The 26,343-nt window shown below is 60.5% G+C and overlaps 1 protein-coding gene across 7 annotated transcripts in view; it reads right to left on the reverse strand.

The window, feature by feature from the left end:
* Positions 1 to 26,343, reverse strand: part of CACNA1B (calcium voltage-gated channel subunit alpha1 B) — a 126,857-nt gene that overhangs the window by 23,175 nt on the left and 77,339 nt on the right. For 6 of the 7 annotated variants that reach the window (XM_053918422.1, XM_053918416.1, XM_053918431.1 and 3 more), the window contains 13 exons: positions 26,232 to 26,291; positions 25,334 to 25,440; positions 23,311 to 23,407; positions 21,877 to 22,037; positions 19,782 to 19,919; positions 18,914 to 19,115; positions 18,574 to 18,738; positions 18,270 to 18,380; positions 17,884 to 17,967; positions 8,225 to 8,341; positions 7,901 to 7,966; positions 6,533 to 6,624; positions 4,566 to 4,710 (listed from right to left, as the gene is read on the reverse strand). In XM_053918422.1, the coding sequence (XP_053774397.1) occupies positions 4,566 to 4,710; positions 6,533 to 6,624; positions 7,901 to 7,966; positions 8,225 to 8,341; positions 17,884 to 17,967; positions 18,270 to 18,380; positions 18,574 to 18,738; positions 18,914 to 19,115; positions 19,782 to 19,919; positions 21,877 to 22,037; positions 23,311 to 23,407; positions 25,334 to 25,440; positions 26,232 to 26,291 (1,545 nt within the window). The remainder of the gene's footprint in view (positions 1 to 4,565; positions 4,711 to 6,532; positions 6,625 to 7,900; positions 7,967 to 8,224; positions 8,342 to 17,883; positions 17,968 to 18,269; positions 18,381 to 18,573; positions 18,739 to 18,913; positions 19,116 to 19,781; positions 19,920 to 21,876; positions 22,038 to 23,310; positions 23,408 to 25,333; positions 25,441 to 26,231; positions 26,292 to 26,343) is intronic. The other variant, XM_053918424.2, reaches the window with a different exon arrangement.

The following is a 26,343-nucleotide window of genomic DNA, read 5'->3' on the forward strand; positions in this document are numbered from 1 at the left end:
TCCCCCACCGGCCCCTCTGCTCCTCCTCCAACCGGCTCCTCCCCCTCACTGCTCCTCCCCCACCGGCCCCTCTGCTCCTCCTCCAACCGGCTCCTCCCCCTCACTGCCCCCCCCCCCCCCCCCCCCCCCCCCCCCCCCCCCCGCTGCTCCTCCACCGCCCGGCCCCAGGAACAGCAGCAGCTGCAGCTGCAGAGGTCTGACACTAGCCACAGTGAACCTCCAAAAGCTTGCGCTCTCGACACTAAGGCCTCGTCCGAATCAGGCCCCTCATTTACTGACCACGGTCCATGCTGCTGTCAGGTCCCCCAACACCACCACTGCCCCACCACCCCCCTTCTCCCCTCTGAGGGAGCCTTCCAGGGCGGCAGTGACGCCCCAAGAATAGCGGTTTGCTCACGGGAGGACCATTTTGAAGTGCATGGTCAGCGGCATTCAGCACCTGCACAGTGCGGAGCGCCCACCATGCCACTGGTTCCACACTGTTCCCGGGCCCCAGAGGACGCCTCCTGCAGCCCTTCCCCTCCTCCCATCCTGGAAACCGCCAGCCTCCTTCCCGTATCTGTACATTTGTCTGTGGGAATATTTCCTATACAAGGACTCAATCGTACAATATGAGCTTCTGGGTCCGGCTTCTGCACTCAGCGCCATGTTTCTGAGAGTCCCTCACATTGGGGGTCGTGTGTGGCGGAGGCCCACTCCCTTTCAGGGCTGGACTCGTTCCCTTACAGGCAGAGACCAGGGCGCGTCTCTCCATTCACCCTCTGACGGCACTGGGTGGTTGCCACCTCCTGCTCTTACGGCTCCCGCTGCTGTGAACATTCCTGTACAAGTCTGTGTGGCCATTTCATTTCTCTCCAGCGGAATGCTGGGCCACGTGGTACATCCGTGCTTAATTTGGGGGAAATTCTAAACTGTTCTTTCAGAGACGCTGTTTTACATTCCTATCTGGAAATGTACCAGTTCCTATTTTCCATGTTCATGCCACGGCTTGTTATTTCCCATTAAAAAACCATTATTACCGCCACCTATGTCCATGTCCACGAGCAGTATGTCACTGTCGCTTTGATCTGCACTTCCCGCAGGAGAGCAGATGCGGAGCATCTAGCTCACGTCACCCCTTGTATTTTCTCTCTGGTAGAAGGTCTGTTCTGATTCTTTGCCCATTTTTATTTGGTTGCTCATCGTTTTGTTGTTGAGCTACTGGGTTCTTTATATACATTCTGGATATTCACCCCTGTAAGATATGTGACGAGTACAAACATTCCCTCCTAGTCCTTAGAGACTGTTTTTCACATTATTGACAATGTATTTTGATGCAAAAAGGTTTTTAATTTTGAATAGTTTAGTTTATCTGTCTCATGTTGCTCATAATTTTGGTAAGTCTGAGGTCTAGATGATTTTTTTCCCATGTTTTCTTGTAAGAGTTTTACAGTTTAAACTGCTATGTTTTGGTCTCTAATTGGTTTTGAGTTGACTGTAACAAGTAGAGTGAGGTGAGCATCCCACTTCACTCCTTTGCACACGGAGGGCACCGCCGGCTGAGGAAACCATTAGTCCCACAGTGGGTAACCAGGGTGTCCAGGGCAAAAATGTCCACTGTTTTGATTACAGGAGCTTTGTACCAAGTTTTTGGGAAATGTGCATTTTCTAACTTCGTTTTTCTTCAAGATTGTGTTGGCTGTTTGAGCTCCTTGAAATTCCATATGAATTTGAGGACAGGCATTTCCAGTTCTGCCAAAAAAGGCTGCTGGGGTCCTGACAGGGAGGGCATGGCCGCTGCCAGCCACTGTGGGGCGCCGTCACCTTCTGACTCGCGGACAGGGATGCCTGTCCCCTCAGTCAGGTCTCCTCTGCTGCTTTCAGCAACGTTTGCAGTTTTCAGTGTGCAAGTCTTTCACCTCCATGGGATCCGTTTATTCCTACACATCGTATTCCTGTGGATGCTACTGGTAATAGGTTTATTTCTCGCCTTCCTTTTCAGACTGTTCACTGCCCGTGTGCAGAAACACACAGATTGTTGTGTGCTCGTTCTGTGCCTGGAACTTTGGCGAACTCCTTTCTTAGCGATGGCGGTGCTCTGGTGAGAGCGTGTGTGTGCGCTTCGGGATTTTCTATATACGCAACAATGTCATCCGCAAGTCCTTTCCATTCGGATGCCTTTCATGTCTTCTTCAGGCTTAAGCTGGTAGTCGTTCACCATGAAATATGAGGTCAGCTGTGCATTTTCATAAAAGCTCTTTATCATGTTCAGGAAGTCCCCTTCTTCTTGTTTGTTCAGTGTTTTTAACATGAAAGTGTGTTTAGTTTTGTCAAGCTCTGTTTCTGCATCTATTGCGATGACCGTGTGGGTTTTTCCTCATTAGTGGGGTTCATTAGTTGGGTTGACTTTCATGTGTTGGTCCGTCCCTGCATCCCTGAGAGGGTCCACCGGGCTGCGATGAGTGACCCTCTGACGTGTTGATGGAGTCAGCGTCCTGGTCGGGACACTCACACCTACATTCATGCGGGACATGCGTGGTTTTCTCCTCCGGTCATGTCTTTGTCGGGTTTTATGACCAGATGGCACTGACTTCGCAGAGTGAGTCCGGAAGTGCTCCCTCCTCCCCCATTCTGTCAGGAGAGTGTGCAGGAGACCAGTGCTGATTCCTCCTTTACTGTTTGGTGGGGTTCACCAGTGACGCATCCTGTCCTGGACTTCATTTTGAGAGGGTATTTTTCACTAGTGATTCAAACTTACTTGTTACAGGTCTACCTGGATTTTCTGTTTCTTCTGGAGTCAGTTACAGTGATTTGTGTCCTTCTAGGAATTTGTCTGTTGTAACAGCTCAGGTCCCACACACAGGCCAACCACGCGTTTGATGCCTCTGAGCACCCGATTCTTCACGGTGACCAGGATGATATGAATCCGGGGCTCATCGTCTTCCGGAAGCCGTGGGACTTGGCACGTCGTCTAAGTCAGTAACTGTGAGCAGGCTGTCCTGCCCACCTCCCCTCCAATCCAGGTGGCTGGATCACAACCTACCCTGGTCCTGCCAGACGTCCCCAAATCACAATCCCGTTTTTCCTGCTGTCACTTCTCTGTCAGACCAAACTAGACCTGAGGGACTCTGGGCACAAGTCACCCAACAGACCTACAGGGCTGCCTGCAGAGCCCTAACTCGGGCTGTCCCACTCCGGGCCCATGTCGCCTGTCCTTCTGGCTTACTTCCCCTGACACTCACTCTCCACATGAGGTCCTCAATTAGGGGCCCTGCCCCCCCGCCGCCCCAGTCCCCTCTCTCTGTCCCCAGCTTTGCTCCTGGATCCAGTACTGAAATCCTCACATGACCCTCCTCTCCCTCCTTAGACTTGCCTGGAAAACCCCAAGTCTGGACCACGCCCTTCTCTGCCCACAGCACCAAGGAGTGAGTATGGCTGGTCCTGCTCACAGTCACGGCCACAGACATGCCATGTCTGCTCTTGCTGCGCTGCTTGCCACTCCCCACGGCGTGAACCTGCTGTGGGAGGCTGGGTCCCGCCTTGCAAACTCCTGTTCTCATGACAGTCAAAGTGGCCTCCACCTTCCCACATCCAGTGGGCACCTCTCAGCCAACCTCGTCCTCCTTTGCTGCCCGACAGCCTTTCCCGTGTCGACATTTCCTCCCTCGGCTTTGGGGTGCTACCCTCCTGGTTCTCCACCAGCCTCCCTGACAGTTTCTCCACCTCTGGGCCAGCACTCCCATCCCCTAGATGCCCGCAGAGATGCCTCAGTGTTCAGCTTCTCAAATCACACTCTGCCTGGGCTTCTCAGAGTTGGGCGTGTACAGAATCACGTGCAAAGTGTGTTAAGACCCAGACCCATGGGTCCCTCTCCTGGAGACCCTGACAAGGGAGTTTGGGAGGCCCCGGAGTCTGCATTCTGCCGAGTGCTCGGGCGCTGCTTCAGCCAGGGGTCTATGGACCATGGTCTGGGTACCAGGGGCCAGGGGGACATCATCTGGCCCCACAGATGCACCAAACGCTACTGAGGACATGCTGACACCTGCGGCCCAGAGGTCTGCGCAGTGTCCCTGGTGCCTCCCTCCCCAGTCCCATCCCTGCCGCTCCTGTCCTCCCACTCACCCAGGAAACCTCAGGACACAGCTGTACCCCCGTCACCCATCTTGCCGGCTCCACCTGTAGATTGGACTGACGCGCACCCTGCTCCAGGCCACTGCCACCCACTGTGCCTGCTCCCTCCATGCTCCTCTGAACAGGAGCAGTGGCAGAGCGAGGCCCTGACAGCAGGCAGACCATGTCCCACCCCTGCTTGCATCCCCCGGGGGCTCCCAATGACTTGGGATGAAATCCAGTCTGGGGCCAGCCCACTGACCGCTCCAACCAAATGCCCCGGGCTCCACATGGCTCAGCCCCCACACCCAGGCAGGACCTAATACCCATGGCGCTCTCTGCTGGATGGTCCCTTCAGGGCACGTAAGGTGGTCGTGTCTGAAGAACCAGCTCCCAGTGTGACACAGGTCACGAAACGGGGCCCCAAGGTGGACTGAGACGGGACGCAGGCCAGGCAGGCACCACGGTGAACTCACCAGGAAGGAGCACAGGAAGATGAAGGAGACAAAGTAAAAGTAGGCGAAGTCACTGCCACACTCAGTGGCGTTGGCGTGCTCATCACAGGCCTGGTTGCTGAGACAAGACAGCATGATCTCATGCCAGGCCTCGCCGGTGGCACTCCTGAGGAGAGGGGCACAGTGAGGCCTAGGTTCCCGCCCACAGAGACCCCGCATTTGGGTGACAGGCAGCTCCTTCCAGAACACAGCCCTCGGGCAGCAGACCTTCCAATGGCTCGTTTCAATACGAAAGCAACCCACAGCCCAGGAGGGAGCCCATGCTGGGTGCCCCCGTGGGCACCACAGAGCCACTTCGGCCAGCCGGACTTCCTGTCCCCTCACGGCTGGCCCAGCCCATCCAGCCTTGCACTGCCCACCATCACCTGCCTCTTGTCTCTCCCTCCCACCACATCCCGTCTGTCTCTGTCAGCCCATCTCCCTGCAAGAAACAGACCTCAGTGCTTCCTGCCACCCTGAGTCGTTGCTGCCGCCTCCTGACACCTGGCCCTTCCTGCCCCTCAGCCTGCAGGTCCACAAGAAACAGGCTGGATCTCGCCACTCACAGAAGAAGCCAAAATCACGTGACTACCCACAGCCCCATGGGGCCTGCTGCCTACCCTTCCAGACCCCGAAGACCATCCTGCTCAGTCCACGCAAGCCACGCCGGCCTCCACTGCTCCCTGAACTCACCTCGAAACCCCCACCCTGTGCAGCCACCTGAAGGGCCCTCCAAGGCAGCCAGCCACAGAGGCCAGGTGTGCACTAGAGCTGCAGGCAGGCCAGAGGCTTGAGTCCCCTCTGTGCACCTGTGTGTCCCGCCCTGGGCAGAAGCCGGGCCTGGGGCCCAGTGATGATGATCAGGGATGAGGAGCCCTCTGCAGAGAGGCGGTTCAGCCTGTGCCACGCACAAGGGGTGAGGGTGCGCACATGCGATGTAAGGATCAGAAAAGAAGAGAGACCTTCGAGACCAAAGGCTTGAAGCCCAGGTCCACACCTGCAGCCTGCCTCGGGTCTTCTGTGGCGCGAGGAGGGATATTAGCGACTGAGAAATACAATTAATGGCCCAACCGAAGTTCAGAGGACAGATGCTATGCGGGGCAAGTGCAGGCCTCAGGGGGCTTGCTCCTCTGAGACAGAGAACAAGGGTCAGAAGACTCCCCACACACCTTAGCCCACCCAACGAGGTCCGAGCTTGCCCCCACCCAGAGAAGAACCGGAGCCAGTCCCCTGGGCAGCCCCGTAGCAGCCCAACTCGGAAACCCTCAGGCAGGTGGGCAGGGTCTGAGGTCGTTGCAGCCCTCCACCACGCTCTTCCTTCCTGTTTGTCACTGGGTGGGGGACACTTTGGAGGCTGCAAGACACAGCCCCTCCCCACCCTCTGTGCCCCCTCCTCTGTTCTCATACCGGGAGTGTCAACAGCCCCCAGCCTCAGACGAGCCTGAGAATGGTGGGGCTAGAGGTGCTGAGCACACCTTCCTCGGAGGCCTCAGCCCAAAACAAGCCCTGTGCCCCTTGGGGCTCCACCAGGGGGCTGGGCTGCCCCCCAGAGCCCAGGGCACAGCAGCTCCCATGAGCAATGGAGGCGGGCAGAGATGCCCTCTGACCGGCTGTTCAGGCCCACTGGGGCCTTGGGTCACTGAGCTCTACCCTGTCACAGGTGGATCCCTGTTGCCCAGTTCTCCGAGCCCACGGGTCCCTGCACTCAGGAAGGTGTGAGGCCAGAGAGGCTGAGGCCAGCACACCACACGAGGCCCTGCCAGGCATCTCTGTCCTCCCAGACCTTTCCAGCAGCTTCACGGGCGGCCTCTCAGCTGCAGCCCAGAGCAGCAGTGAGGTGGGGAGGCCGGCCCAGCCCAGGCCCCCAGGTGACCTGCCTGCAGGGCGTCCACTGCCCAGGAGCCCTTAGGAGCAGACAGCAGAACAAGGCGACCTCCTGCACAACACACCTGAACAACAGCATCAAGGCTTGTAGAAACGTCCGGAAGTTGTTGTGCCTGTTGATGCTGGAGTCGTCGTCCAGAGCAATGTTCCCAAACACCTGAAATGGGAGCACAGGCTGCAGGCCGGCCCACCGCTCCTGGAGCTGGGACCAGGCACAGAGGATGTGAGTGGGACCCCGAGACAGGGGCGGCCTAGCAGACTGCCCCTGGGTGGGGGGAGGGCCCAGAGGAAGCCTCCTGAAAGGCCCGAGGGCCAGGAGACCTCCAGGAGGGGGACCCAGAGCCAGGCAGATGGCCTCTGGCAACAGACAAGAGGGGAAGCATTTCCTGGTTCGTGCTTGTCAGTGATTCCAAAGGAGCAGTTATACCGGCAACTGCTCTGGTAGGTTGTTTCAAAGTTTCTTTTTAAATTTCTGTGCAAATACCACCATGGGATTTCTACACATTTCAATTTATTTTTTTCAAGGTTAGAAATGCAGATGTGTCAGTTACCGTTCTCAGCTTAAAATCTGGAATCTAGAGCCCTGCAAACCAAAGGGTTGCCAGTTCAATTCCTAGTCGGGGCACATGCTTGGGTTGCAGGCCAGGTCCCCAGTGAGGCGAACAACACATTGATGTTTCCTTCCCTTTCTCCTTCCCTTCCCCTCTCCCTAAAAATAAAGAAATCTAGTTTGAAAAAAATCTGGATCCTAGCTGGAAAATTTATGAATTGTCACAGTCCATCAAAAGCAAATCCCCCGATTTTGCGTTTCTACAAAGCCAGCCCACAGCAGGAAAAGCACGCTCGTCTCACGGAGGGTCTGGCCCAGCCCCTGGGAAGCAGGAGGGCTTCTCAGTCCCAGACGTCGACTCTAAACTCCTATGCTCAGCTCGCCTGTAACACACTGGCGCTCCCACCACGTTTGCCTCTGGGCCCACCCGCCTGCCACCCCTCCATGGGAAGTGGCCAGGTGACAGAGGTTTGTAATGGGGACACCGCTCATGTCTTTTCCATTTTCCCAAATAACGGACACAGTGTTCTCTGGCAAAGTGAAGACAGACAACACTGCACAAGGTAGACGGACGTGACACACGCCGGGATGGGCCCGGACCCCGCAGACTTTGGCCATGTGTCATCGCCTGCAAAGCAGTGGAGGGCTGTCCCTCAGAGCTGCTGCTCTCCTGGCCAAGCTCGGACGCTCAACACCTCGGGGCCCAGTGGCCCCTCCACCGTGCACCCGGGACACTCCTGAGAGCAGGCGCTCCTCATCCACAAAACGGTCTCTCAGGGTCAGGCTCCCCAAGTGCTTACGTGGCACCTGCTCACAGAAGTGTCTGCTAACTGTCAGCCCGCTGCTCCGCCCCTGAGGGCCGCGGCCTGGCGGGCGTGCGCACCTGCATGCCGATGATGGCGTAGATGAAGAACAGCATGGCAATCAGCAGGCACACGTAGGGCAGGGCCTGTGGGGCACGGGAAGGGGGTCAGCCTCGGGTCTGCAGGCAGAGGGTGCCGACACCAGGCCCACCCCACTGGCCGAGCCCCTCCCACAGGCAACTGCCTCGTCCCTCCAGCGAAACAGCAGGGTCCGCCCAGAGTTCTGGGAGCGCCAACAGGATGCTCTCTGGATAAGGTGCAAGTCTTCACAAGGGAGACCAGGACAGCGGGTGCCGACGGGTGTGCACCCCAGCCCTGGCCCTCCGCAGCAGGCCGCACCTCACCTTGAAGGACTGGACAAAGGTCCAGAGCAGGATGCGGATGGTGTAGCCCTGGCGTAGCAGCTTGATGAGCCGGGCGGCGCGGAAGAGGCGCAGGAAGCTGAGGTTGATGAAGTTGTTCTGCAGAAAGAAGGTCGTTCTCTGACTTTCCAAAGTCAGCCTCCGGCTTGTTGGTGGCAGCGGAGCTGCCTCCCACCCACCTCCCCCCACACCCCAGTGGTCCCAGAGAAAGGTGGATGGAGAGACAGATTTAAACAAAGTTACCACTTCAGTCTAAGCAGCTGTCAGCCATGAGAAACCCTTCTGTGAAGCGTGTCATCACAAACCCGTTCTCATGCAGCAGGTCAGAGACCGACCCCAGCCGTCGGGAGGGACAAAGAGGTCTCCCAAGCAGCTCCCTGCTGCCAGGTGGGGCTGCTGTCACCTGGCACCATGAAAGCAGGACACCGCCCCCAGTCTAGGTGCTGGGCAGGGCTGCTTCTCCCAGGAGCACCTCTGAAGGGACCTGCCCTACCATGGTGGCCTCACCCTGCCCTTCCCCACACAGCCAGCAAAGCCCCTGCCCATGGGACCCTGTAGGGGTAGACACGTGCTCTGGGGCCTCTCCCGTCCCCTGTAGACAGGTCACCTAGGAGGTGGGTGCCAAGGTCCTGCTATTCACACCATGGAAGCCACCTCACATCCCACAAACAGGTCTCTGCTCCAGAGGACCCAGGATACCTACCACTGCTCCCTCCTCCAAAGGGTTCAAAATCCACGAAAATAAACCAATACCCTCTGGCCGCTACAGAGGACCTGGGACTGGGGCTTCTACCTGGCCTACCGTGAATTATCGATGCCTCCTTCTCAGGGCCAGTCCCTGAGAAGTTGAGGTGCACGTGGACCAGGCAGCTCCCCACCCCCATCTGCTCAGATACCGGGGCCACCGAAGCCCAAGTGAGGGCAGCTTCCTCCCGCTATGCGACCCCTAGAGGACAGGCAGCGTGGGCTCGGACAGGCTGTGCCACCGGATTTGGGGTGAAACAGGACAGAACACAGAGGCTGACGGCAGCAGCGTGCGGTTGGGCCTTGCTCCAGGGCTGCCTGTCTGGTCCTGGCAGCCACCCGTGCAGAGAGAGCGGCACTCTGGCCCCGACCTGCACCTTGTCTGCCACTTCCCTCAGGTGTCTGCACTCTCAGGGACTGACCTCTTGGTTCCCAGCCTGTGGCAGGGGCCTGGACTCTGCTGGGGACTGACCGGTGGCCGCACAGCACAGGGCTCACGGGAGGACGGGTTTCGGACGGTGACATCAGGTGGGAGGGTTCAACAGGCCAAGAGGCAGCTGGCTGTGGCCCAGGCCAGCAAGAAGCAGAAGTGGACCTCTGGTGGGACCCAGGGGTGTGGGCTACCCACTGCTCCCCCACTTGCTTGTGCTGGGGAGGGAGCCCCGAGGGTGCATGACAGCCATGAGACGACTCCCCCGCCGTCTGCGGCCCAGGTCCCTGAGGACTCTCGACAGGCCGGACTCCTGAGGAGGATGGCTCAGGGCTGCATGGGCCGCTGTGCGTGGGGCAGGACAACACAGCTCGTTGAGGGGGTAGCCAAGTGCCTGCCTGCGGAGCCCTCCACTCGGAAACCACCTGCTCAGATGGGTGCAGAGCGGCCAGGAGGTGCTAGCAGTCAGCACCTGCCTGGCTCTGAGCGGTCTGCTCAGGCAGCCGGCAGACTGACTTCTGGAAGGTTCCAGGATGATGCCAACTCTGGGGTGAGAAGGCAGGCTGCGTTCTGAGGAGGCAAGGGCTTTTCCATCCCATTAGCTCCCACCCCCGCCCGGGCTTCTTTCTTGGGGTTCAGGGGAAACTCAGGAGAGGGGTGGGGGTGGCAACAGACAGACAGCCCTGGAGAGCCATGAGGACAGATGGTGAGAGCTCGAAGATGCTCCAAGCACAGCGTGAGAGGCGGGCAGCAGGGTGGCTGCATGCAGGGCCGGGCAGCACTCGGCAGCCTCCCCACAGCTGTGCACGGTCTCCTCTGGCCTCAGCCCCACCCCCTGGAGGTGGACACACCTGCCCTGCCCCCCAGAGTCCATGGCTTCCGTGGCACCTGGGAACAGCTGCACCTACTTCAAAGCCAGGCCCTGGCTTATTGCACCCACCCGAGTCAGCAAAGGCCTGGAGAAGCGCAGGGTGCCTCTTTGCCCCTCGGTGTGGTGGATGAGCCACCTGGTAGCACACTAGAGTCCCCTGCCCAGGTGGGGAAGGGTCACTGAAAATGAGGCCTAACAACCCACTGGGCTGTGGAACACCCCACAAGGTGATGGGCTGACCCCAGGCCAATGCTGGCATCCCCCACATCCAAGCACATCACTGCCTCGGGTCAAGGTCACAGCCAATCGGGGGCCCCCTGAAACCTGAGCACACCTGCCTGGGCCACGGCATGACAGGGCGAGGTCGGCCGTGCAGAAGCCCCTTTCCTGCTCAGTGGTCGTGGGGGCCGACAAGGAAAGAGACTCTGTGCCCAGACCCACATGCCCGTCACCATGCGGGGGGTGCTGAGCGACACGCCTTGGAGCCTGGGCAGCATCAGTTGTCATTTCTTCAAACTGGCTTTCCATCTGTTTGGGACACACTTTCCCAGAAACATCTGCTTTCTGTAGCGGGCATTGTGAACCTGCTACTTCACGTGACTTTCAGGATGCAGCCTCAGTGTGGTCTGCTCCCCAATCCTGCTCTCCTCTCGGACATTCCTACCGACCTAGCAGAGGCCCAAGGTCAGACCCCCAGACCCCCCGGCTCGGCGACCAAGGGTGCACACACACTAACCCGAGGCAACTGGTGCCCAGGGGCAGGCCCTCTTCCTCCTCAGCCAGGCCGTACACAGCCCTCCTGAGTCCCAGACACAGAGCCCCCATCCCCAGCCCTGGCCCCAGGCTGACTCTGTATGGGAGGGTCTGCAGGAAGGAGACCAGGGAGACTGGGTCAGAGGCCACTGGGCAGACAGAACCTTCTGCTTCTGCCAGTGGAGCCGGCAACAGAAACCATGGACTCTGGGGGGAGTGGGCCCAGACTCACATCCTGCAAAGCCTCCTCAGCTCTGAGCCAACCTCAGCAGGAAAAAATGTTCCAGCTCGGAAGCCCCTGCTGGGCCCCAGACCAGGACCGTGCACACAGCCGGGGTGGGAGCAGCCGGGCTCTGACCACACACCCGGGGGTGCCCGGGCGAGGGCTCTCGGGACACAGCCAGGCAGAGCAAGCGAAGCAAGGAGACTTAAGAACCGTTAAAGTCAGGAGACCAACCGTTTCCTATGTGTGATGTTTTCATGGATGGATATTTGCGCATTATTTACAAATTGGGGCGTTCGAGCAGCAGGCGCGACATGCAGACGGAGAGACACGGTGTTCGCAGTGAGTGTTGGTTGGGTGGCGTGAGTCAGCAGGTAGGTTAGGGTAAGTCAAGAACATAAAACAGAAAACAAGGAGAAAATGAGTCATCAACACAAGCAAAACCGAAACTCCGAATACTTCACTGGAAAATTTTTAGCATTTTGGTAAACTGGGTATTTTCTTTAAAATGCACCAAAGCAGAGCTTTGGAATCTGTGGGTTCTGCAGACAGAGGTGCGCATTTGCATTTCTGTTTGTAATGCAAATTCAGAATGAGGCACAGGCACTGATTTATTTCCAGGCAAAGAAATCAATGTCAGTTTTGTGCTTGGAGTGCTTCCTCCACGTGACCCTGGCTGAGACTGACGCTCCAGCTTGCTTTTCAGTCGGGGGTGGGGACTGACACTCATGTTTTTGCCAAAGGAAAAAAAGAGTGCATTCGCCAAGTAATGTATGAAGTGACTACAGATGAGAAGGAAACACCACGAGCCCGCAGGACGGCTTCCTTGTGTCTTTTTCCTCTGTGCAGAGCGAGGGGTGAGGGGCACTGCGTCCCCGCGCTGCTGGGCACAGTGAGCTTTCACACCACCAGCCTCTCAGCCCGCCCGCCAGCCCTGCGGGGCATCCAGGGTGACTGCGGTCTGAGATGACCACCAGCCGCCTGGGCTTTGAGGGTCCAGCTGCTGAAGGACAGGCGCTGGGCTCCCCAGCACCCACCACAGGTCTCTCTGGAGGAGGTTTCCTGTCTGCACAGTGGGCTAGGCACCCTGCCTGCCTCTCCTTTGAGGTCCTCCAGCGTTGCCCCCTCCGGCAAGGACGCATACGTGCAGAAGCCCCCAGAGTGGCATCCGTGCAGGTGGGAGCTCAGTATCTATGTCCCTTCACTGGGGGCCAACCATCCTGTGAGGAGCACCGGGAAGGGGCAGCCTCCGGGTGAGGCCACAGTGCCGTAGGTTGGGGACAACCCTGATTTTATTTTGGAGTAAATGGCAGCTTTCAGCTTTTTGTCTGGATTATTCAGATCATTCGATTTTAAAAGCCCTGAAATGCACCACATTAGAAAAGACTCCGTGTAAATACGGGCACACACACAGTTAGGAGGCAGGTAGTAAGACATCCACACGCTCATCACCTGGCTTAGGGAACGACCTGACCACAGTTTCTGCAGCCCCTGCCGCAGCCCTCCCTCCTGCCCAGGTGGAGTACTTGCTCTTAATTCTCGGGAACGGTTGTCCTTCTTTGTTGTTTTACCACAAACTCTTAAAATGGGTCTCCTTGCCCGTCCTTGGCCTTGGTGCTGGGACCCTGCCGTGAGCGCCTCTCGGATGTGAGCTGCCTGTGCATGGGCTGTGAGCAGAGCCCCACTACTGCCATGAGCTCACGCGTGTGCACATCACCACGGCACAGACATGGCTCCGGCACACGGACCTGGGAGAGGCTGCTGGGCTGCGGCCGGCCCGTGCCCAGCGGCGTCCGTGCGACGGGGGGGCACTGTTAGATTTCGCTTTGACAAACCGGTGTCTCCGCGTCGTTTCACTTCCTGTTTCTTTGGATACAGACGAGGCTGAGCGTCTCTTCCTACGTGAACTGCCATTTCTGTTTTTCTGTAAAATCCCATTCAGACCATTTGCCACCTTCACACTTGGGTGCGCCTCCTGTTGACTCATGGAAGAGCCTGGGGCGCTCGGGCCACGCCTCTGTCCCCAAACGCCAGGGCACCGGGAACTCAGCTGTCACCCTTTGCCCCCTGACCGACCTCACGGCTCTGACACCACCTGCATGTTCACAGCCCCCGACCTTGTCACCGGCCTGAATCCCTGCCAAGCGCCAGGCCCTCCATCCAGCTGCCTGTGGGCTGACCCCCTCAGAAGTCCAGTCACACCCATGCCACCCTCGTTCCTTCCCATCTCAGCTCACAGTGGTCCCTCCTTCCGAATGCTCAGATTGAAAGGTTGGTCGCTCTTGCCTCAGCTTCACACCCATCCCTGTCCGTGGGCAGCTGTGAGCCTGACCACTAGTTAATCCTGCTCCTCTGCCTCGCTCTTGGCAGCTAGCTGTGCTGGACTGTACCCACACCCACCACCAGCACTGCCCCCCTTTCTCCCAAGACAGTTCCCAGGCCAGGACGCGGGCCCCCTTGCCCAAGCAGCGTCAACCAGTGGCAGACAGCAGCTAGGGAATATACCCCAAACCCTGGAAAACCCACACTGCCCGACTGCAAGGCCCTCCCCACCTGCTGCCCTCACCTCAGGCTTGGCATGTCTTTGCATGGGTCTCCCTGCTCAGCTCCCTCACAAGCCCAGGAGCCTCCAGCCGGAAGTCACCTCCCTAGTGACGTCCTGTCTGGACACACTGCCAAAGCCCCCCACCCTATGCCTCTCCGGTGCCTCCCACAAGAATGAGGCTCAAGAAGGGCGGAGGTGATGACCTCTGACACATGCTGGCACGGTGACACTGCTTGGAAAGGTGGAAATGAAGGGACAGGAGGCCAGTGTCCCCTTGCTCACGGACGGCCCTTCCTTCTTCCAATCCACAGAAGCTCTCCACTACACACTTCTTTCTTCCAGTTTTGGCTGGTGCTTACAAATCAGTCCATATCCCAAGGGCTTAAAGATATTCTCTGTACTTTCTTCTAAGAGTTTTAAAGACCTGCTTCTTATATTTCAGCTTTTTCACCCACCTGAAGTAGGTTTTTTGGGACCAGAGTGAGCCGAGACCCAACGTCTGCTTCCGCACTTCGACATCAGGTCCCACAGAGCTCTGCATGTGCCAGGTTCTGACCCCAGCTCGGCTCCTCCCTAGGCCGGCAGCTGCGGCTTCGCGGTGGGTCTCCTTGTGGCGGGAGCAGCCGCCTCCCACACTCCCAGCAGCACCTTCTTCTTCACTATCCTGATTTTGGGGGCTTTTGCTCCTTCTTACAAATTTTAGAAGCAGCTCGTCAAGTTCCAAAACTGACAAACAGACAAAACCACTGGTATTTTGATGGAAATCGCCTTGAATCTGCAGGTCCATGTGGGGGAAACTGCCATCTCTCTAAAATGAACACTACTCACTAATTAACGTAAATAACTCCATCTGTTTAAGTCCTTAATCTCTTTCAATAAAACTCAGTCATATTCCACGCTAGGTCTGCCATCTGGATGCTGAGTGGCCATGAACGCAGCCACCTAGCTCATGTCGCTGCGTCCTCTCCTCGGCCTCCTGCGACTCTGAGCATCAGCCCTGGATGGTGACATCACGAGTGACAGTGACGCGCCACCTCAGCTTCTCTGCTGTAGGAGGTGTTTTCTCTCTTTCTCATCTACTCACTGGACAAGGATTTACGGAGCACCGCCACGTGGCAGGCGTGACTCCACGTGGTGAGCCAGACAGCCGAGCCCCAGCGCTCCCTCTCAGGACTGACCAGGACCCGGCCTCAGCGCCAACGAGAAGCGCTGCTCACAGCCCTCGCTGTCTGCTTCCGGCTCAGAAGGACGCTCTCTCCAAGCTTTGCCATTACAGTGTTTGCGTGGGATTTTTTGGTAACTGCTCTTCATCAATTCAATAATTCCTAGGTTGCTAGAGCTTTTCATCATGAATAAAATCTGCACTTGGTTGGGCGTCTCCTCAGCAGCCATGACTGGACCACATTAACAGCCGGCTCAGCCACAACTCTGAGGCAGAGCCCTGCGTCCAGGACGAGCCTGTCCTCTCTCCCCAGATAGTGGGCCACTTTGCAGAGTGCGGTTTGGAATTCTGCGTTGGTGTGACCAGTGAGTGTGGGCCGCAGCCCTCCCTTCTCACTCCACCTGTTTAGAATTGGCCACGTGCAAACAGGGAGCGCTCCCCGTGTCCTGTTCTCTGCAGGCACCTGCGAGGGACTGCAGGGGCCTCTCCTCACTCCTCGGGGGGCAATGCACAACACAGGGCAGCCAGTGCCGTGAGCTGGCATGCAGACACAGCAGCCCCGTGCGAGGCTGTCTGCGTTCGACAGAGATACTGGGCGGGGGGCCAGCACACCCCTGAACAGCCCTGCAGATGCCTGTGATTCTGGAGCAAGGCTGCGTCCCCAGCAAGCGGGCCTCCCATGCCAGCCGGGCGGAGACTGTCTGCCCACGAGACCACGTGTCTATGGCACCACCACCTGTCCTCCCGAAAGTAGCCCCGAGCACAGTGCAGGCACCACACCCAGGACCGGACCCCAGCAGGATGCAGGGCTTGGTCCCACACCGCTGGTCTGCACCCCACACCCGGCACCTCTTCCTCACTCACCCCTACCCCCCACACCTCCAGGGATCCCCCTGCAAACCTGGTTCAGGGAAGGGCTGGTCGGACACGTGGGTGTAGGCCCCACAAGAGCCCACAGTGCAGACAGCAGTGCTCTGGGTGCTGGGCCTGAGCAGCCACAGCATGTGGAGAAGCAAGCTGCCTGTGGTCAGGGTGGTAGGGCCCCAGGCCTGGAGAGGCCTCCAGACCACATGTGCACACACACAGGTGCCCTGCCAAGGGCTCGGGCTGCAGGGCCTTGACGCCAACAGGAGTCCACAGCCCGGTGCTCCCAGGGGCCCACGGAGCACCGACCGCAAAGGCCCAGGGGGAGGCCCTGCCTGGGCCCAGCAGCTGGACTCTGTCTAGCAAGGCTCAGCGGCCGCAGTCCGGGCAGGGCACATAGCCACTATGGGCAGAGGTCCACGAGGACTCTGTGTGTGAAGCTGAGGCCACCAACCTGCACCACTGGGCTGAGCTGCCTGCATGGGACCCTGTCACCCTGCACGGCCGTGACCTGCCTCAGCCCGGCTCCTGTGTCAGCCTCACTGGCCCGGGTCCCACACCACGGGGACTCTGAGCAGCAGAGGGTGCGCACAGGGGCAGCCACCACAGGACCCGCTGCATGGCGCACTCCCCGTCACTCAGGAGGCACGGGTAAAATGCCAGCTTGGCGACGCGCCTCCCGTCCTTTAGCACAAACCGATGGCCACGCTGGTGCTAGACATCCAAATGGAGAAACACACGGGTCAGGCAGGGACCAGGCTGGACCTGGAGGTCGCTCCACCCACGTCCCCGAGGAACCTGGGGACTCTGTGCCCGCCATCCCACAGGCTTTGCTGTCGGGACGCTGGAGGTCCTGGCTCAGGGGCAGGAGCACACTGTGCATAGGGAGCGTGGTGCCTGTCACCTGGCTCTTCAGGCCAGAGACCAGTACGGCTGCCCTTGGCAGTGTCCAGGGCTCCCTGGGCCTCTCTAGACGCTCCTGTGACCACTCTTAACCACGACGGAACCAGGGTGGCAGCTGGAGCTGCCAGGGTGCACAGCAAGCTGGGGGTGGGCCCAGTCCCCTCCCCAGACCAGTGGGAGCCCGGCCCCAGGTCAGGAGACTCCCAAAGGGGTGTGGGAGGACAGCGGTGAGACAGCTGCTCACACCAGCCCTCTCCTCCAAGTGGGTGACCAACCCCACCTGGGAAGGTGACTGAGGTAGACACCATGTGAGGACTGGGCGGAGTGGGCTAGGCTGGCACACAGATGTCCCTGCCCTCGTGTGGCCTCACGAGGGTGACACCTGCTGTCCCTATCCCCAGAACTCAGGCTTCGGGAACCCCTTCCTCCTGGTGTCTGAGAACTGAGCTCCCAGGCACAGCCCTCAGCCGAGGACTTGGGGACAGAAGTCAGGGCTCCTGGCTCTGTGACCCACCCAGTCTCAGCCCCCAACGCTGTCTCTCCTCCTTGTCCCCCGAACCTCCCTGTGCCAGTTTGGCCGGAACATTCCTGTGAGCTGACTTCACGAGAGCCTCCCCACCCCCGTGTCTGCACCGGGAGAGCCCACCTGAGACCAAATGAAGACGTGTTGTCATTTAATTCTAACGTCGTGTGTTGCACTCAGAGAACAGGTTTCACGGTTCAGACCCTTCAAAACATGGTCACTCCAGCCAGTGTGTGTTTCTGAACGTGACTCACGTGTGTTTGAAAAGGTCGCATCTCCAGTCTCATCTATGAAACGCAGCTGCAGTCTAAAGTACTCCATGAGCTCCCACCGGTCTGTTTGTAAACTCGCGGTGCTGAGCTGTTAGACGCACACAGATTCAAAGGGTCCTGGCCTCTCCAGCTGGCTGTCACCATGAGCTGCCAATGCCACCCCAGCAGACATTTCAGGGACGTTTTCTCACCCAGAACAAGCGTTTGCTGAGAGACACCGAATCCCCAGACTGCGCCTGTGGCGGGGAGCCCGCAGCCCAGGCTCCAGGGAGCACCTGCCCGGAAGGGGGGCCGCCCTCCGAGAGGAAACCACTCTGGGGCCCCAGAGGGGGGTCAAGAAATGCTACTTACCGCGATCTCTGTTACTAAAATATCAGTAATACTTCCCAACACAGTCACAAAGTCAAAGACGTTCCAGGCGTCTCGGAAATAGTTCTAGAGAGAAAGAAGGGTGGTGAGGACCCCGCCAGGAAGGGTACCCAGAGGGCCCCTGATCAAGAAGGGGCGAGGGGACTGATAGGCCGCACTGGGGGGACAGTCCCAGGCCAGGCACACAGACACCCCCGTGTCCCCTGCCCCCAGGAGCCAGGCGAGGGCAGAGTCGGGAGCAGGCCTCTGCCATGTCACGGTGCCCTGAGGCTCGGAGAACCCCAGCTCCAGGCTAGGAGCCCCCCAAGGTCCCTCTGCAGAGGGCAGCCGGGACACTGACAGTGTGGCCCGGGGACCCAGGCACGTACCAGCACCCCGAAGGCGATGATCTTCAGCACGCACTCCATGGAGAACATGGACGTGAACACCATGTTCAGGCACTTCAGCATCAGCTCGTACTCGTCTGGCGCGTCGTAGAACTGCCCGGAACGGGAGCCGTGGGACACAGGCTCAGCAGCCCCGGGTTCCCACGATGGACGGGGGCCACTGTGGCTCCCATCCCGGCACCTCCCAGCCAAGGACGCCCATCCCCATGCCTCAGGTCCTCCCACCACCGGACAGCGAGCTAACCAGGCCGGGAGCCCCGCAGCCCCACCCCCTGCGCTGACGCACCTTCATCATCAGCACCACGGTGTTGAGGGCAATCATGGCCATGATGAAGTACTCAAAGGGCGGCGAGACCACGAACGTCCACGTCTTGTACTGGAAAGACTGCCTGCTCCGGGGCATGTGCCGCGTCAGGGGCTTGGCGCTGATGGCGAAGTCGATGCAGGCTCTCTGCTCGGGGAGAGCGGCACCTGCAGCTCAGCCTCCTCCAGGGGCCCTGCCACCCCTCAGCCTGCCTGGCCATGCGGGGCGGGGCCGGCGGTGATGCGCCCTCCTGTCCCCCCCAGGGCCTGGCTGGGCCTTGGTGGGCGGCAAACACACGGATGGGCGGAGAGGGAGCGCCCACCTCATTCTTCTCCAGGCTGCACTCGGACATCACCTTGTCCCCCTGCTCCTGGAAGGTGATGATGATCAAGGCCACGAAGATGTTGACGAAGAAGAAGGGGAAGACCACGAAGTATACCACGTAGAAGATGGACAGCTCCATGCGGTACCCAGGGCTCGGGCCCTGCTCCTCGTAGGTGGCATCCACGGAGTGTTTCAGCACCCTGGGCCAAGGACCAGCGTCAGGGCACCCGCAGGACACAGTCCCAAGCGAGTTGGGACTGGCCCCCAGTGCAGCTTCCATGCCTGAGCCCACAGATGGCCCTGTCACACGGGGGCCCGAGCCCCTGCCCCAGGCGCTGTCTCGCTGCAGCTGGGCCACTTCCCACGGGGCTGGCAGGCAGGGCTGTTGGAGACCCTCGTGGGGCAGACTCCACGGGCCCGAGGTCCCATCCCAGGGTTCCACTCTGCCCCACCCCGCGAAGTTCACCAGCTCACACCCACCCACTCTCAGCCCACACCTCAGCCCGGTGCACCTGCTCCAGCGTCCTTGGGGCTTAGCAGGGAGCCTCCTGCTGGAGCATCCCTCCTACCTCCCTGCTACTCAGTGTGGCTCTGAACTCCAATACCCGTCTATCTGCCTGATGGCAGCCCATGGTACGACACAGGGAGTCAGCCCACCCCCGCTTGGCCTCTGGCAGCTTGAAAAGACTTTCAGGAGGTCGCCACACCGGACTCTGCAGTTGGATGGCCTAAGGGCAGAGCCGCGTCTCCCCTGGCAGGAGCCAGAGCCTCAGGCGCCATGAACTACGAATGCCACACAGAGCCGGCCCTCCCCGGCCCCCGCCCTCACTCCTCCTGGCCAGCCCGATGAGTGGACGAGAACTCACATGGGCCAGCCCTCCCCCGTGGACACTGTGAACAGGGTGAGCAGGGCCCAGAGCACATTGTCGTAGTGGAAGTCGTATTTCTTCCACTGCCGCGGCTGCGCTTCCACCTCCTCCCGTTCGTAATCCAGATACTGGCCCCTGAGAGGGGACACAGAGAGGTCAGAGGTTAAGATGGGGTCCAGGCAAACCCAAGCGTCCACAGTGAAATGATTTTTGGTAGTGCTGTCCACTCAGTGGAGAAAGAAAAGTCTCTCCAACAGGTGGCGCTGGGACAACTGGGTGTGGATGCACAGAAGAGTGACGTGGGACCCATGGCCCACACCACACACCGAAACTAACGCCCAGTGGACGAGCAGCCTGAATGTAAGAGTGAAACCTGTCACAGTCCTAGAAAACGACACGGGCCTCTGGTTTGCAAACGGACCCTTAGATACGACCCCAACAGCAGGAGCAACAGCAGCGAACCAGACACACAGGACTTTATCGACGGTGCTCGCGTGCTTCAGGGGACATCCGTGACACAGAACGGGGCAGAACATCACTGAAAGAACTACTACAACCTGGGCCAAGGGCCTGAGTAAGCATCTTCCCAAAGACGGCGGACAGGCGGCCGACGGGCACGGGACTGACGCCCTGCGAGACTGCGCACGCAGGGGACGCATGTCGGAACTACAGGGACGCCGCCTCGACCCACCAGGACGGCCACCACGGAAGTTTGAAAAGGAAAAGAACGAGTGCTGGTGAAGGTGTGGGGGGAGCGGGACCCTCACAGGGACCGGCCCCCACCCCCCGTGCAGGCACCCACTCAGGAGACACAACAGCCGCCTCTGTCCACGTGGACGGGCGCCCATCCACAGCATGGGAAGGCGCTGGACACGCCACAGGGGGGACGCCTCGGGAACAGGGGGACCACACGCTCTGGGACGTCACTACTATGACATATCGGGGACAGAAAGCTACAGAGACAGAGCACAGCTCTCATCTGTGGCTGCTGAGGGCTGGCATGGGGGCAGGGCCCACTCCAGGGTGGGGTGGGGCGGGGTCACTGCAGTTTCCACAGATGAAAGCATCTCAAATGGACGGTGGAGACGGGCGCACCTGTCTGTGAATGTTCTGAAACCTGTAAGTTGTGGATGAGTTCGACGGCCTACGAATTCCATCTCAGTAGCTATTTTTTTGAAGAAACAAGGAATCCCGGTCTTTTCAAATACACAGTGCTGGGCAGCAGGGGTCTCCATGGACAGAAAGCTCATCTCCCTCCAGGCCGATCGCCAATCGAAAGGCGAAAGGCGGAAAAGCACAATTCCCAGGGGAGCACGCAAGCACCACCGCCCCGCCCTGGAGGTGGGTTTCCTAAACAGGATGGAGTCCTGCACATCAGGGGTGGAGTCAGACTGACCACCGCTGGCACCGGGCCTTTCAGAGACACGGAAGAAAGAGCAGACACCTCACAGGGCCCCAGCCGCACATCTGCCCGAAGAGCCTGTCCCGACTGTGAAGGAGGAGACAGGTGGCGCACACAGAACAAGGGGCAGCGGCTGGCACAGACACACCCCAGGGAGGGGACCGCACCAGCAGCCAGTCCGCCTAGGCAAAGGCATCACCCAGGTGCCACAACCCGACCCCTCCCCAGGAAAGTAGGAAGCAAGAAAGAAACCCCAAGACCAGTGGGATGTGGCCGCCAGCCACACTGGTGGGAGTAGGGTTTCCCCAGAGATGTGACAGCCCCCACAAGAGGTGACGAGCACAGTCCACCACCAGCATGCACACCTGGTTGGCCCATGGTGCCCCCACAGTGCTCGCTCGGCCTCACAAGGGAACCACCCACAAGCCCATCGGACACAGTGGGTAAGGACAGCGGGACCAGGGCCATGGGCGTGGAAGGAGCTGGCCCGCCTCTGCGTCATGAACCCCTGACGGTGCCTCTCCTGTGCTGGAGTGGGGCCGGGCCCAGGGCGCGACAGTGGCCGAGCCCTCCTGTCAGGCACCCTGCTGACCTCAGGGCCAGCCCAGTCCTCCAGGGTTCAGAGAGCCCTCGGGCAGCTCCCCCGCATCTCCCGGACAAGCCTGGCCCCTGACCCGGGGGCCCGGGTACCTGCAGTCCCGCTCCAGCTCCTTGGACTCGTCTGTGCAGTAGAAGAACTTGCCCTTGAACAGCTGCACGGCGATGACGGCGAAGATGAACATGAAGAGCATGTACACGATGAGGATGTTGAGCACGTTCTTCAGGGAGTTCACCACGCAGTCGAACACGGCCTGCGGGGCGGGGGCACCCCCAGGCTCAGGGCCGCCTTGGGGCCCGGGCGCAGTGGCACCCTGCGGGGCCCTGAGGCTCGTGACCACCAGGGTGCCCGCTGTCCTCTCTCAGGAGAGAGGGTCACTTTGGATGCGACGGCGTGGGCCGGCGGGGCAGGAGAGGTGTCCAGGGCAGGTGGGCCACAGAGCAGGGACAGCCCAGGCCCCGGCAGGCCCTTGTCAGGAGGGGCTGACCCAGAGGGACGGCAGCAGTGATGGGACGTGGCCAGCCCCCGTTCCTGCGCCTGGGCCTGCCGGAGGCTGCGCTCGGCTTCTGCCCCACGGGACCCACAGGGGCCAGGCTCCGTGGGCCCTGCCATCTGTGACCTCCACACTTCCTCTCAGCCTCTTCCCTGTTCTGCTCTCCCTGTCCCACCGACTTGGCCCTGGTCCCTGCTTCTCTGAGCCGAGCAGACGCACCACCCGGCCACGTGTGCAGAGTGGCAGATCCCCGGCCACCTCCCAAGACACTGCCCGGCTCACTCAGATGCAGCCGCGGGCTGCCAGCTCGGCCACGGCCACCCACACAGTGTCCTTGGGCCTCCGGTGTCCCCCACTCTGGGAAACACCCCCTGGGCCTTGTGGCCTGTGTCCCCAAGGCCAGCACCTCAAGGGGCCCAAACCCCTGACTGCAGACACTGCGGGGAGGGGGGGGGGAATTAAAGGGCTTCAAGCACAGACGGCACCTCCCACAGGGCGGGCGCAACGTCAGCAGACTCTGAGTGCTGGAGTGCGCTCTGCCCTCCACCCAGAACCTCAGCCACACGCCCTGCAGGGCCAGTCCCACAACTGCGCCTGGGGTCCCATGGCCCTCCGCCTCCCCAGGCACAGTAGCCAGACAAAATGCTGTCCTACCTGCGCCGAGGGCTAAGGAAGCAGAGCCCACAGGCCATTGCTGGGCGCTAGCCCTCCTCCGGGGAGGGTCAGAGAGTGGAGGGCGGCCCCACCCACACCGCACGTGGTCTGAGAAAACCCAGTATGGGGGCCCCCCTCAGCTCTGCACACCCCCGTCCACCCCCACAGAAGCTGCAGCAGGACAGGGCCAGTCACATGTGCACACGTGCACACACGCTTGTGCGTGGACACAGCACACATGTGCAAGGGCCATGTGTGCCCTGCCATGCACAGCCCCCACACACTCACTCGTGTGCCTGTGTGCACGCTCATGTGTGCGTGCACACCTGACATGTGCGGACGGCCCCCACACCTCTAGAGCCCCGACTCCAGGCCCCACCTTGAGCTTAGGTAGCCGCTTGATGGTCTTGAGGGGCCGCAGGACACGCAGGACACGCAGGGACTTGATGGTATTGATGTCCTTCCCTTTGGACCCTCTAGAAGGAGAGCCACACATGCAGCCGGCAGACCGCACCCCGCGTCCGTCCCCACGAAGCCCAGGCCGCACCCCCTGGGGCAGAGGACCGAGGCAGGGAGGCCCTGGCCGTGCAGGCACCGGGGCGGCCTCGTCAGAGTGGACGAGGGCCAGGTCAGCGGCACTGGGGGCGGGCAGGGGAGTGTGGAGCCCCCTAATGGGAGGAACCTGCTGCCCCAGACACTCCTGCCCCCAAACCAGCTTCTGCCTGAGTGTGAGAGAGAGAGGGAGGCGGGCCGGCAGGAGCCTGCAGGCGTCTGATCTCCATGCCTGTCCTCTCTGTCCACTCCTCCAAATGACTCAAACCGAGGAGAGGGAGGGTGCAGGAGGCCATCACCGGAAGCAAGGCAGTGACCCACGGGGCGTGGGTTGTGGCTGAAGGCTCAGGACTTGAAGCCCCAACACATCCTGCCCAGAGACCCCTTTTCCCCAAGTTCAGGGACCTGCACATGCAGGAGGTGGGGTCCCCCTGTCTCCTCGGGCTCCAGCCAACAAGCTCTGGGGAGAGCAAGCTGCAAGGCCCAGGCAGGTTGCAAGGGCTCGGGGCCCTCAGGAGACCCAGCCCCTGCCTCCCAATCCCCTGGGAGCAGCAGGGCCTCCACAATCATATCACACTCCCCCAGAAACACCCACTTCCCAGGTGGGACACCCTAGCCTCTGAGTGCCGGTCAGCTTCCTCCACCACCCCAGCGTCCTAACACCCTCCCCAAACCCACTTCCCAGCCTCCTGCCGAGGTCAGCACGGGGAAGAAGGGCAGAGGAAGCCTGCATAGGACAGCAGGCAGCATGGAGGTGGGGACAGCTCCCCGTGGCAGCAGCCCCGGGGCGGTCTGTGCTCCCAAGGGCCAGAGGCTGCACCTCCCTGCTCCAGCTCAGCTCCTGCTCTTGCTCTGAGGCCGCCTGGCTCGGCCTCACCTGTGCCCTCACTTCAGTCCAAGTCACTGACCCTGGCCAAGGTGGCACCTCCTTCACAGGCAAAGAGGGCAGGTAAGCCCCTGGGGGGAGAAGCTGGGCATTGCTGGGAGGCAGTCATCCAGGGAAAAGGGGAAAGAAGGACGCATGTCTGGGAGCAGATGTGGGAAGATGCGTCTGGCGTCCACTGTCCCTCTGCCCACGGGCCCTCGTACCCCACATCCAGACTCACTCGGACGGCCTGCTCCCCACACCTCACCAGGGACTGCCCCCCATGAGGTGGGGACACGGGGGACCTGGGGACATGTCCGGCAGCATGCAGCCCGGAAGGTGGAGAGGAAGGTGGAGGCGGATGAGCGGAGGTGAGGCGGTGACGCAGCGGCCCCGAGGGGCGGCTGTGATGTGGGCAGTGTGGGTGGGAGGAGGGGAGGCATTACCCCATGAAGCTCCTACCGAGAGTCCAGCAACAGGAGACAAAGAGAAGAGAGTCGTGAGGAGCCTGGCTGAGGACAGAGAAGATGGAGCCCCCGCCCCTCGGTACCTGCGTTCTCCGGGCGCCCTGACCTCTGCATCGCATACTGCCCCTTCTCGGCGTTACCCCCACCCCACCCAGGCCTCTGTACCGGCCTTGGCCCACCACCACGGGGGCCCAGCACAGCAGGGAACCAGAGAAAACAGCCTAGAGCCCCAAAGGGGGCGGCACCCATAAGCACACCCAGCCCTGGCCACTGAAGGTGGGACAGGGAACTCCGCTGACACCAGAGAGCAAACAAGCCAGAGACCCACCCGCCCTGTTTCAGGGCCAGGGGCCCCATCAGGGACACGCAGGGCTTGGCGTCCCCCCCCCACACACAGCCCAGGCCCAAGCATACAAGGACGGAGTGACAGACGCCCTGGAGGCCAGTGGTACCCTCAAACCCCGTCACACTTCCGGGGGCTGCGGCCAGGCAGGCCCAGGGCAGAGACGCGTACTTACGAGAAGGCGAATGCCACCAGGGCCCCGCTGACCACGATGAAGTCCAGGATGTTCCACAGGTCCCGGAAGTAGGCCCCTGGGTGCAGCAGCAGCCCCAAATCGATCATCTTTGGGGGAGAAACACAGTTCAGGGGGCAGGATTTTCAGAAGAAAGGGCAGAGCCAGGCCCTAGAATCAGGGGTGTGGAGGGAAGGGTGACACTTTGGGTGACGTCCTCCCGGGGGGAGGGGCCACAGCCCAGGCCACGTCCTGGCGTGGGAAAGGCCACAGCTCAGACCTGCCTTCCAAGGGCCTGACAGGCCTTTGGAGCTCAGTGACATTGACCCCAAACCACGCCCTGCACAGCCGTGGCTGGCTGAGACGCGGCCCGGGTCCTGCTACGGGAACTGGGTCTGCCCCTCCGACAGCATGACTGCTGGCAGCACCTTCCTGTCTCTACGCCGTGGCTTCCTTGTCTGTGGACGGGGTGACACCACCTCCCCCAGGTGATTGGGGGGCAGAGGTGACACAGGGGCGCGCACACGGCCCACACTGAGCTGCCCTGCGCCGGGGACGGATAGGTGTGCACTGACTCGCACTGAACGCACACCCGCGTACACACACCTGTGTGCACACCAGCCCCTCGGCACGGAAAGCGGAGCTGGCAGCGGGATGCCTTCTCCGCGACCCGCAAACCCCAGGCCCTGCGCAGGAGCGTGGGGGGCGCCACGCGCCGAGCAGGGCCTAGTCAGCAGCGCAGGCGGCTCTGCCCAGGCTGATCCACGCTGTGCTGAGTCCTCAGTGGACGACGGCCTCCCCCGTGTGCGTGCGTGCACATGTGAGGGGCACACCCACCACACGCCGTCAAGGAGGCTCCACGAGAGAGGATGACGGGGACAGGGGCGCCTAGGCCACTCACCTTTATCACCATCTCGAAGGTGAACACACCTGTGAAAATGTAGTCCAGGTACTTCAGGACCTGCCACAGAAAGGAGGTGACTCTCAAAGGCGTCCGGTGCCGTAGCCAGGGC

This window comes from Desmodus rotundus, chromosome 1 (assembly GCF_022682495.2).
Source record: "Desmodus rotundus isolate HL8 chromosome 1, HLdesRot8A.1, whole genome shotgun sequence".
NCBI lineage: Eukaryota > Metazoa > Chordata > Mammalia > Chiroptera > Phyllostomidae > Desmodus > Desmodus rotundus.